Here is a 12,225-nt window from a genome sequence, read left to right as displayed (position 1 = left end):
CGTTTTACCAAAACGGAGACCCGATAATTCACTTTCCAATGCATGCACTTTTTAGGTTGTTACAATGTGCATATCCTATAAATATGCATTCAATTCCTCTTTCACCTAACCTTTTACGTTTAGGTGTTGGAACTTTGACGATAGCTCTACAACCCCAAACCTTCAAATAATTAAGGTTTGGTTTCCTTTTCTTCCATTGTTCATAGGGGGTTATTTTAGTTTCCTTATTAGAAACTCTATTTAATATATGACAAGCTGTTAGAACAGCTTCTCCCCAAAAACCTTATCCAAGACCTAAATATGATAACATTGAATTTACCATTTCAGTCAAGACTCTATTTTCTTTTCAGCTACACCATTTTGTTGTAGTGTGTAAGGGGCTGAAACTTGATGGGCAATTCCAGTGGATTCAAATAACTTGGATTATAGTATTCTCCACCTCTATCCGATCTTAAGCACTTGATAAATGATTCACACTGAAGTTCAACTTTAGACTTATAAACTTTAAATTTATCAAGCGCTTCATCTTTTGAATGCAATAAATATACATAACAATATCTAGAACAATCATCAATAAAAGTAACAAAATATTTCTTTCCACTTAATGTAGGAGTATTATGCATATCACATAAATCACTATGTATCAAATCAAACAATTTTGTTTTCCTTTTAACCTTAGGGAAAGGGTTTCTTGTAATTTTAGTCAACATACATGTATTGCATTTTTCAATATTATTATTAAAAACAGGAATTAAATCTAACTTATACATGTCATTCAATTTTCTATAATTCAAATGACCTAATCTAGAATGCCATAAACAAAAAGATTCAACCATATAAGCATAAATAGTATTTTTATACTTATTAATAATATTGAGTTTGAACATACTCTCATACGTATACCATTTCCCTACAAAAATTCCTCCCTTAGACAAAATAAACTTATCTGCCTAAAAAACAAGTTTGAAACCAAACTTATTCAACAGACTTTCAGACACTAAATTCTTCCTAACTTCTGGTACATAATATACATCATTTAAGGTTAAAACCTTTCCAGAAGTGAATTGTAGTTCAACAGTCCCTTTACCTTTGATTGCTACAGTGGAAGAATTTCTCATGTACAAGACATTGTCATTTTCACATTGTGTGAACTTTGAGAACATGCTTTTGTCTTTGCACACATGTTTGGTTGCTCCGGTATCAATCTACCATGTATTATCATCTTGTGCCATATTAATTTCAGATATCATTGCAACGAACTTTTCATTATTATCAGCCTTAGAAGATGATTTCTTCTTTAAAAATCAACATTCATTCTTGAAATGTCTCGGTTTACCACAATGATTGCATGAGCCCTTTTGTTTCTTTTTGAACTTAGGTGTTCTATCAGTCTGTTTGAACTTTCTCTTGAATGGTTTAGTAGTCTATACCGTGACATGCACTTTGGCATTTTCAGAACTTAGGTTCTAATCTTGCTTTCGATATTCTTCTTCAATACGAAGATGATTTGCCAAAGCCTCAAGAGGTATTTCCTCTTTCTTATGTTTTAGACTTCTTTTAAAGCCTTTCCAAGATAGATGAAGTTTGCCTATTATGGAGGATACAACAATCATTTCATCCATTTTCATATCATATTGCTTGAATTGATTCAGCATCTTTTCAATATCACAGAATTGTTCCATAACTGAACGACCATCAACCATTTGATAATTATTGAAATGATTGACAAGAAATTTCTTACCTGTAACATCTTCAGTTATGTATCTTGTCTCCAATTTGTCCCATAATTCTTTAGCGGTGACCTCGTTTTGGTAGGTGTCGAACAAACCATCAGATAAACCATTCAATATGTGGCCCATGCACATGTAATCAGCATTGTCCCATTTTTTTTCTTTCTCGGGCTGCCGCAACAGATTCATTTTCATTCTCTTCAGGTCTTGGAGTATTCAAAACATAAGCATTATTCAAAGTTGATAATAAGAAGTGCATCTTTTTCTGCCATCGTCAGAAATTGCCACCATCAAACTAATCAAGTTTGACAAAGTTGGAAGTCAACTCCCTTAGTGTTCCACTTTCATGTATTGTGGTAGTCATCATGAGATATAACCTTAAAATTGTTAGTTTAAATCTCCGGTGAGAAAAATCTCGAACACACGAACGAAACTCGAACAGAAAAAGAAGAAATGGGACAAGGCTCCAAGGCGTGTATCAAACCACTATCTTTAAGGTTATATTCGCCCCCACCTATCTTCGGTGTACAAATGAGTTCCAAGCAAATTAGCCTCGAGGATACAATGAAGCCAATGACTATTTGCATTTTGCACTGACGAGAATAGTCCACTACACACTGAGCAATGTATAACAACAACTCAATTTCTACAAAGGATTTCTGCAGTAATACTTTATAGAATAATCTAATAATATTAGAAAATGAAGGAAGAGAAGAAAGAATATTAGACTTTGTTGGTGTGTTTTCCAAATGAAGTCTCATTCCTATTTATAGGAATTTTCATGTCTCTTCATAGAGGCATCTTTTATCAATAGGTGTCTTTCTTAATAATAATGTCTTTAAAATAAACACATAATTATTCATTTAATATTATAACTATTCAAATAATATTCTTTAAATAGTTATAATTCTTTTTCAAAAAATCAAATAGTATAATCTTTTGATTAATTATACCCATTCATTTATAGTTATTGGAACACTATAAATATTTGAAAATATTCCAACATAAAAACAGTTAGTTGACCAGTTTAATTGTTAACTATACTAACATGGTTGATGAAAGCCACCGGAATTTGCCACGTGATAGTATGTTGATATGGCATATTGGCATTAGCAAAAAATAATTTTATTTTAAAAAAAATTTAAAATATGCATATAGAATTAATTTGGACAACCATTTGTTCAGATATATTTTGAATGAATACAAAATAAAAATAAAAACTTTAAAAATTATAAAACTATTAATAATTATGAAAAAAATTCTAATATATATTTTAAAAACACAAAAAAATGATTCTATCTAATAGATGCATTAGAATCTTGTCCTATTAATTAATCTTGTCCTATTAATTAGTTTTTCTGATTATGTAATTATTCGTTTCAGTTTAAAATTTTACTCTTCGCACTAACCTGACTATCCCTATACATGTTTGTTTATTGCTCTTTGGTTAGTTCCAACACATCAACCAAGGCCCTTGGTTGGTATTGACACTTCCTTTGCCAGGCTTATATACTAGTGGCCGTTAGCATCATTGGTGGGAAGGATTGTATTAGCCTTATAGACTTATAGTTCAAAATTTTCTTTCTGCTATGGGGTTTGGGGGCTCAAGCACTATCATCTCTTTGGTTTTTATTTGCAGTGTATGGACTGTGCTATACAGGTCTACTTCGTCGGGAGAATCTCACCTACTAAGTACACTTCTCTGTTGATCAATACCTTGTTAGGAGCTAAAGCGATGTCGGGCATTGGCCCGTTAAAATAGAAAAATTGCACTTTAAATTCTAAAAAAATTATAAAATTACAATTTACTTCTAATATGATAAAAATTTTGATTAATCTTTATAAAAACTATAAAGATATAAATAGATACGATAATAAACTTGTATTTTAACTTTCATAACTCAATCTGCCCAGAAATTCTATTTTTGCTGTTGTGTATGGATATAGTTTTGTATATGGCTTGCATGTAGTTTATCACTTGGTCACATTACTAACTTATCTACCGGAGCCCACGAAAACAAAAGCCTTATAACTCTCAAGCACACATCTTGAAGGGACATGTGGCCTCATAAAGTAATAGGAAGGTTCCTTAAATACCCTTCGGTTGTCACCATTCGAACCAAACTCACTGTTATCATTCTCTTGAAGGCTTTCTACCACCAACCAAGCTTCCTTGTAAGGCTCTCGGCTCTCAGGGAGGCAAGGTGAACCATCCTCAATCTCCAACTCACTCCTTCATATCAACAGACTGATTTTTGCTTTTGTTGTTTGTGTTCTCTTTGCCATGGTTATTGATTTCTCTATGGCACCTTCCTATTTTGTAGTCCGGTTGTTTCATCTACGGAGGTATCTGTTAAAAAATATATACAAATCTATATGCCTATATACTGCAAGTGTCCATGGCATTTGCCATGCGACATGCGTACTCCTTTAATTTTGAAGTTGTATGACCTTTAATTTTAATTTTAATTTTAGTCCTTTTATTATATATAAATTTAAGATTTAATTTTTAACATAATTTTGTCTTTATATTTTTTTTAATATTATTAACTAGTCCAAATAGTTAATATGGTCAATTTTTTAATTAAAATATTATGTGATTATATATAATTTAAATTTGCTAAGGGTCTTAGAAATTTACACATATTTTGGGTTTGCCTTACTTTTTTTTTAATCAATATAAGGCAATGGTCAAATTTTAGTTTCGGCCCCTAACTATGTTGAAACTTGGATTTAATCTATATATTTTAATTTTTGACATAATTTAGTTCCTACTTTTATAATGTAATTAGTTAGTCTAAATAGATAATATTGCTATCTATTCCAACAAAAAAAAATTATCATAATGAATTCAAATGGGTGATTTAAAAAATATATATACATATCAATATTCTCAACATTAATTTGTTTACATCACTATTAAGCGAATATTATTTTCAAATGTCATATCAAACTTTAACAAGGATAACAACTATAGTTGAATTTTTAAATTTAAAAAATAGAGAGATTAAAATTTAAAAATACAAAATATAAAGTCCTCAAATTTTTATTTTATAAATTGATACAAAGTGGGAAATAGGAAAGGAATTGAGTGCAATAATTAGCTTTGAATCCGAGCTCTTACTCTTTTGTCTCAATACAGCTTGCAATAAAAACCAAAACAGAAAGAATGGTTGAATGACCCATTTTAGGTGATTAAATTAAATCTCAAAGTCAACTAATTCATCACCAACGTCTAGTTAATTAATTAAGTGCATTTGATTGATGAAATGAAGAAAATGGAGGAGCTGCCAGCTGGTTACAAGTTCTCAGCTGTTCCTGCTTGTTTTTTTCCCCTATGTTTACACTCCTTAATTTCCTCTCGATACAAAGACCAACGCTGGAATTCAACTGTCTTGATATTGACAAGTTGTAAACTGGGACCATAATTATTTTCAAAACCCAAATATCGAACTTTGAAATAAAGGATCATTGAAGTTAGTGATTCATTAACCTCGCCTGCTCAACTTGTTTCACTCAATGAACAGAAAAAAGAACTATTTGTATTGAGATTTTATGTTGGAGCTCGACTTTCAAGTGAGTTTTTTGAAATTTATTAATTAGTTGGTACAAAATATATAATGTGTTTAACAGAGAGAAAAAGCAAAGGAGAGCAGCTGGGTACAACCGTGTTCCCACGAGCTAGCACCGCCCATTTCACACCAAACCAAACAAAAACTGAAAAATCCCTCCCCAAACCATTTTATTTATTTATTAAGTGGCTCTCCTTCCGCGTCAAATATGGATTTCGCTACATATATATATAGGCAACCTGCATATCTCAAAAGCCCTCAACTGCTATCAGAGACTACTCACCAGATTCAGCAAAATCTATTGTTGTTACAAAAACTTTCCCAATCACGTTTTACTTGAAAGCTATACTTCCACAACTACTACTTTGTTAATTTGCTGCAAAAATGAAGGTGACGAAGAAAAAGAGTGATGCTGCTGCTCAAAGAGCATGGAGGCTACTGCGTCTATTCTTGTTATGGACCAGAAAAAGTGGGGTGCTCAGGAGACGGCTTATGATGGAGCTAAGGTTGGTGCCTAAGTTCCTCAAGGGTCTAGGACACTCATCCCCTTCTCCTCCTGGCCAAATCTATTTTAAGGAACGCCAGCTTTCATTCGATGAGACACCCATTTTCCATGTGAAGATGCACCGTCCCGCTTCCATGCGCTTCCTTCTTCCTTGCATTAGCCCTCAGGATGTGGATTTCGATTACGATTTCGGCATCGATGGAGAGGACGAAGTTTACGGGTACGATAGTGGAATCAAGAGTGACTCTTGTGAAAAGCAAGGGGAGGAACAAGGAAATGATAAAGAGAGGAAGAGGAGTGCTTGTGTTGTTCCAATAGGGTCGGAAGCGTGTAAATTATTGTACTAAAAAATCACACAAAGTTCAATTCCCAGGGAAGAGAGGTGGATCACATGGATCTCTTAAATACCAAGTCTTTCCTTAGACAGAATATCCCTTCTATAGTAATTTAATAGCACAATTAAATACTACTATTATACCCTCAAATATTAAAAGAAAAATAGGACAAGAAAGAACACAAGAGATTTAACGAGGTTCGGTAAATTATACCTACGTCCTCGGGCACTAACACCAGATGATAACTTTACTATCTCCAAAGTATTACAAACAAATAGAATTCCTTAAGAATTCTCAAATGGGAGAAGAGAGAAAACTAAGAGAGAAAGATTGGTTGGGATGGTTGAAATGAGAAATGGTTAGGCCTATTTATAGTTGAAGTTCAGGGACTAACTTGCAAATGGCCTAAAAAATTAGGAACCAAAATTGCAATTATCCCTTTCAACTTTAAACAACTTGCCAACTATTTTTTTTCTTTCGGTGCCAATTGCACCTCCCACCATTTTTGACTTTTCAACCCCTTTTTAATTTAACTTATCAACAATCTCCACCTTGAAGATTTGATTAGGATAATCACATCTTCACACACTTCCTTCAACTCCCCAAATTCGATAAAGCTATCTTTTGTAGTGCCTCCAAATGCGCTCTCGAGCGCCATACACCTAAAGGTGCTCAAATTCTCAGGATGTTAATCAAGTTCAAACAATGATTAAACTTGATTGTTGTTACCACCTTGGTCATCATATCTGCGGGATTATCTGTTGTCAGAATCTTCTCAAGTAGAATTTTTCCTTTTTCAAAGACTTCCCGCACAAAGTGATATCTTACGTCAATATGCTTGGTTCTTGAATGATAGACTTGATTTTTCGCTAAATGAATAGCACTCTGACTGTCACAATATAGACTAATGTGACTTTGAACAACTCCCAAGTCTTTCAATAATCCATTAAGCCAAATAGCCTCCTTAACAGCTTCTGTAACTGCCATATATTCTGCCTCTGTAGTAGACACAGCTACTGTAGACTGTAAGGTAGACTTCCAACTCACTGGGGCTTTCGCAAGAGTAAACAGATACCCCGTAGTTGAACGACGTTTATCTAAATCACCAGCAAAGTCAGAATCAACATATCCAACTACAAACTGACCAAGTGCTTCATCCTGTTCAAAAATTAAACCAACATCTACGGTTTTTCGAAGATACCGTAGAATCCATTTCACAGCTTGCCAATGTCCTTTTCCAGGATCATGCATATACCTGCTCACAACTCCAACAGCTTGTGAAATGTCAGGCCTCGTACACACCATCGCATACATCAAACTCCCAACTGCATTAGCATATGGGACTTTCGCCATATATTCTCTTTCTTCTTCAGTTTTCGGAGATAATTGAGCACTAAGTTTCAAATGAGAAGCAAGTGGGGTACTTACATGTTTTGTGTTTTCATTTACACCAAAACATTGTAATACCTTTTTCAGATATTGCTTCTGATTCAAACAAAGCTTGCCTCTCTGTCTATCTCTACTTATCTCCATGCCGAGAATCTTCTTGGCCTCACCTAGATCTTTCATCTCGAACTCTTGATTCAACTGAGCCTTCAGCTTATCTATCTCATTTTGGCTCTTCGAAGCGATTAACATATCATCAACATACAAGAGTAGATAAATGAAAGATCCGTCATGCAGCTTCTGCAAATACACACAATTGTCATATTTGCTTCTTGTGTACTTCTGCCTTCTCATAAAGCTATCAAATCGCTTGTACCACTGCCTCGGGGATTGCTTCAATCCATATAGCGATTTGTTAAGCTTACAAACCCAATTTCTACCACCAGCATCTGTGTATCCTTCTGGCTGAGTCATATAGATCTCCTCTTCTAACTCACCATGCAAGAAAGCCGTCTTAACATCAAGTTGAGCTAGCTCCAAATTCAACTGTGCTACCAAGGCCAACAAAATTCTAATGGAGGAATGCTTCACAACAGGGGAAAATACATCATTGTAGTCAATTCCCTCCTTCTGAGCGTAGCCTTTAGCTACCAATCTTGCCTTGTAGCGAATATCCTTCTTGCTAGGAGATCCATCTTTCTTTGCGAATACCCACTTGCATCCGATTGCCCTTTTACCTTTCGGTAATTGCGCCAACTCCCAAGTATTGTTCTTCCGGAGAGACTGTATTTCTTCATCCAAGGCGCTTTTCCATTTATCACTTTCTAAGCTTTGCATTGCTTCTTGATAAGTGATAGGAATATCATCAACAACGGGAAGGGCGTAGGCCACCATATCAGTAAATCGAGCAAGTTTACGAATTTCTCTCCGTGGCCTTGCAACTGCAACTGGTTCTGGTGTACTTAGTGGTTCTTGGGTCAGAACCTCTTCAACCTCTAATTCCTCCATTGTGGCTGGAGAATTAGACTTATTAACTGGGCAAATCCCCATCTGCTCAAACTCCACCTGTTTTGGAGTACACTCCACCTGCTGTGGAGTATTGCTCGTCTGAATATCTTTATCTGCTACCTTTTTCAATGTGGCAGATTCATCAAAGATAACATCTCTGCTACAGATCATTTTCTTTGTGCTTAAGCACCAAAGATGAAATCCCTTCACTCCAGAAGTAATTCTCATAAAGAGAGCTTTCTTTGCCCTCGGATCTAACTTTGACTCCTTCACATGGTAATATGCAGTGGATCCAAACACATGTAAGGAATCATAATCTGTAGCCGGTTTTCTAGACCATACCTCCATAGGAGTTTTTCTTTCTAATGCAGATGATGGCAAACGATTAACAAGATGGCCAGCGTATGTCACAGCCTCAGCCCAAAATTGCTTGCCCAACCCAGCATTGGACAACATACATCGAACTTTCTCCAGCAATGTTCGATTCATACGCTCTGCCACTCCATTCTGTTGTGGTGTATCCCTAACTGTGAAGTGTCGAACAATACCATACTCTTGGCACACATCGAAGAACGGATCACTTTTATATTCCCCTCCATTGTCCGTCCTAAGCCGCTTGATTTTCTTGCCAGTCTGGTTTTCGATCATAGTTTTCCATTTAAGAAAAACTCCAAGCACTTCATCTTTAGTTTTCATGGTATACACCCAAACTCTTCTGGAAAAGTCATCAACAAAAGTAACAAAGTAGTGTTTTCCTCCCAACGAAGGTGTTTTGGAAGGCCCCCACACATCTGAGTGAATATATTCCAAAATACCTTTTGTATTATGGATAGCAGTGCCGAATTTCACTCTCTTTTGCTTTCCCAGAACACAATGCTCACAAAATTTTAATTTGCAAGCCTTTGCACCTTTCAGCAATCCTTGCTTTGCCAGAATTTGCAAGGATTTTTCGCTGGCATGTCCCAACTTCATATGCCACAACTGCATTGAGTCCAAGTCTTTGTTACCGGAAGCTGCAGCGACTTCTCCAATAATTGTACTACCTTGGTAGTAATACAAGTTATTTTTCCTGATGCCCTTCAATATCACAAGTGCGCCAGATGTCACTTTCAAAATCCCATCTCTCATAGTAACAACTGAACCATTGGATTCCAAGGCTCCCAATGAGATGAGATTTTTCTTCAAACTGGGCACGTACCGAACATCAGTCAGAACTCTGGTTGATCCATCTTGATTCTTTAATTGGATTGAACCTATCCCAACAGTTTTACAGGCATTGTCATTGCCCATATAAACAACTCCTCCATTTAGTTCTACTAAATCAGAGAACCACTCCCGGTTAGGGGACATATGATAGGTACAACCCGAATCCAATATCCACTCATCTGAGTGGAACGACGATGATGATGCAACTAGTGATAGTTCAGAGTCACTGGTATCATGCTTTGCAACACAAGCATCTACAGCAGCTTTTCCCTTACTCTTCAGCTTTGGACAATTTTTCTTCCAGTGGCCTTTCTCATGACAAAAGGCACATTCATCTTTCCCGAGTCTGGACTTTGACTTTGATCTCCCCTTTTGAGTTTTCTTCCGAGTGTATGAACGACCTCGGACTACTAAAGCTTCTGTATCTCTGATTGAGTTTTTCTGTTTGTCCTTCTTTCTCTGTTCATAACTGTATAAGGCCGCACAGACTTCGCTCAGAGATATATCACTCCTGCCATGAAGTAGAGTAGTTTCTAGGAACTCAAACTCCTCAGGAAGTGACCCCAACAGCATCAAAGCCAAATCTTCATCTTTGAATGTCTCATCCATATTCAGCAAATCAGTGACTAACTGATTAAATTTGGTGATGTGATCATTCATTGTGGTACTTGGGACGTATGTGAAGCGAAACAGTCTTTTCTTCAAGTGGAGCTTATTTTGACTGTTTTTCTTCAAAAATTTTCCTTCAAGTGCCACCCACAACTTATTTGCAGAAGTCTCCTTTGAAAAAGCGTACCTCTGCTCTCGAGAAAGGCATGATCGAATTGTGCCACATGCCAACCGATTGATCGCCTTCCAATCTTTCTCCTGTACATCATCTGGTTTCTCTTCATCAATGGCAATGTCTAGACCCTGCTGAAAAAGGGCATCTAGAACCTCACTTTGCCACATACCAAAATGGCCCGTGCCATCAAAGATCTCCACGGCCAATCTTGCATTTGCAATTGTCGGTCTTGTCCACATGGACGATGTTGAAGCTCCTACACCGACCGTTTTCTCCATAATCTTTCAATATACCTAAGGAAATCTTTTCTGATGTGGAAGATCAGTTTAAACTGCAACCACAGAGCATACTACGATTAACCTTCGGCTCTGATACCACTTGTTGTTCCAATAGGGTCGGAAGCGTGTAAATTATTGTACTAAAAAATCACACAAAGTTCAATTCCCAGGGAAGAGAGGTGGATCACATGGATCTCTTAAATACCAAGTCTTTCCTTAGACAGAATATCCCTTCTATAGTAATTTAATAGCACAATTAAATACTACTATTATACCCTCAAATATTGAAAGAAAAATAGGACAAGAAAGAACACAAGAGATTTAACGAGGTTCGGTAAATTATACCTACGTCCTCGGGCACTAACACCAGATGATAACTTTACTATCTCCAAAGTATTACAAACAAATAGAATTCCTTAAGAATTCTCAAATGGGAGAAGAGAGAAAACTAAGAGAGAAAGATTGGTTGGGATGGTTGAAATGAGAAATGGTTAGGCCTATTTATAGTTGAAGTTCAGGGACTAACTTGCAAATGGCCTAAAAAATTAGGAACCAAAATTGCAATTATCCCTTTCAACTTTAAACAACTTGCCAACTATTTTTTTTCTTTCGGTGCCAATTGCACCTCCCACCATTTTTTACTTTTCAACCCCTTTTTAATTTAACTTATCAACAGCTTGTACATTACCGCTGGAGGAAGAAGGGATTGATTCCAAGGCGGATAAGTTCATTGCTAACTTCTATGAACAAATGAAGTTGCAGAGACAAATTTCTTATCTGGAATACACTGAAATGCTGAACAGAGGCGCATGTTAGTGTCACAACTTCCTTTATTTATTTTTCCTTTTGAGTTTGCGGCTTCTACGGTGTTCTTTTTTTAAATAAAATATAAAGAGATGATCAGACACCGCGGGATTTTGTTATTCTTTTTGTAACTAGCGAGGATTCAAGTGTTTGCCCATTTATCCCCATTCCTCTCTATTTTTCTGTTCTTGAAAAACAAACAAGTCATGATGGATTTTGCTGCCTAATTTTAAACTAATTAGATTTCTCCTCAAGATTTTATTTTTGTAACGTTGTGTTCCATTACAACTAAAACTCAAAAGAAGTTTGCTTTCGAGCTGATCTGATCTTTTTTTAAAATAAAAAATTATTTATGACAATTTAATTAGATAAATTGAAAAACACCTATTTACTCTTTTATTACTTGCATCTTTGGAGTTTTCAACATTTTTACAATCACTATCACCTTGCATAATTTGCATAATAAAAAATCCTAAATTTCATCAAACATTCCTAGGTAATCAATCCTATTGCAAAAGCAATTTCAGACCAGATTTTATTTATCTCCAATGTCAAACATCTAGTTTCAGGGCCAGCAAAATGGTATACGAATGGACTCAAAGAAATACACACACATA

The 12,225-nt window shown here is 35.7% G+C and overlaps 1 protein-coding gene across 1 annotated transcript; it reads left to right on the top strand.

Moving 5' to 3' along the window:
- The first annotated feature begins 5,277 nt into the window (after positions 1-5,277).
- On the top strand, positions 5,278-12,007 carry LOC107910937 (uncharacterized). Its single transcript, XM_041104225.1, has 3 exons — positions 5,278-6,151; positions 8,293-8,296; positions 11,481-12,007. Exons 1-3 carry the CDS (start codon positions 5,687-5,689, stop codon positions 11,618-11,620), a joined length of 609 nt encoding a protein of 202 aa, XP_040960159.1. The 5' UTR covers positions 5,278-5,686; the 3' UTR covers positions 11,621-12,007.
- The last annotated feature ends 218 nt before the right edge of the window (positions 12,008-12,225 follow it).

Source organism: Gossypium hirsutum, chromosome D11 (assembly GCF_007990345.1).
Source record: "Gossypium hirsutum isolate 1008001.06 chromosome D11, Gossypium_hirsutum_v2.1, whole genome shotgun sequence".
NCBI classification, from domain to species: domain Eukaryota; kingdom Viridiplantae; phylum Streptophyta; class Magnoliopsida; order Malvales; family Malvaceae; genus Gossypium; species Gossypium hirsutum.
Note: the sequence above shows the minus strand (reverse complement) of the source record. Positions and strands in the feature narration are given on the sequence as shown.

What these genes read in the sequence shown, in the direction of transcription:
- LOC107910937 (XM_041104225.1), top strand. Translation starts at nt 5,687, where the DNA reads ATGAAGGTGACGAAGAAAAAGAGTGATGCTGCTGCTCAAAGAGCATGG.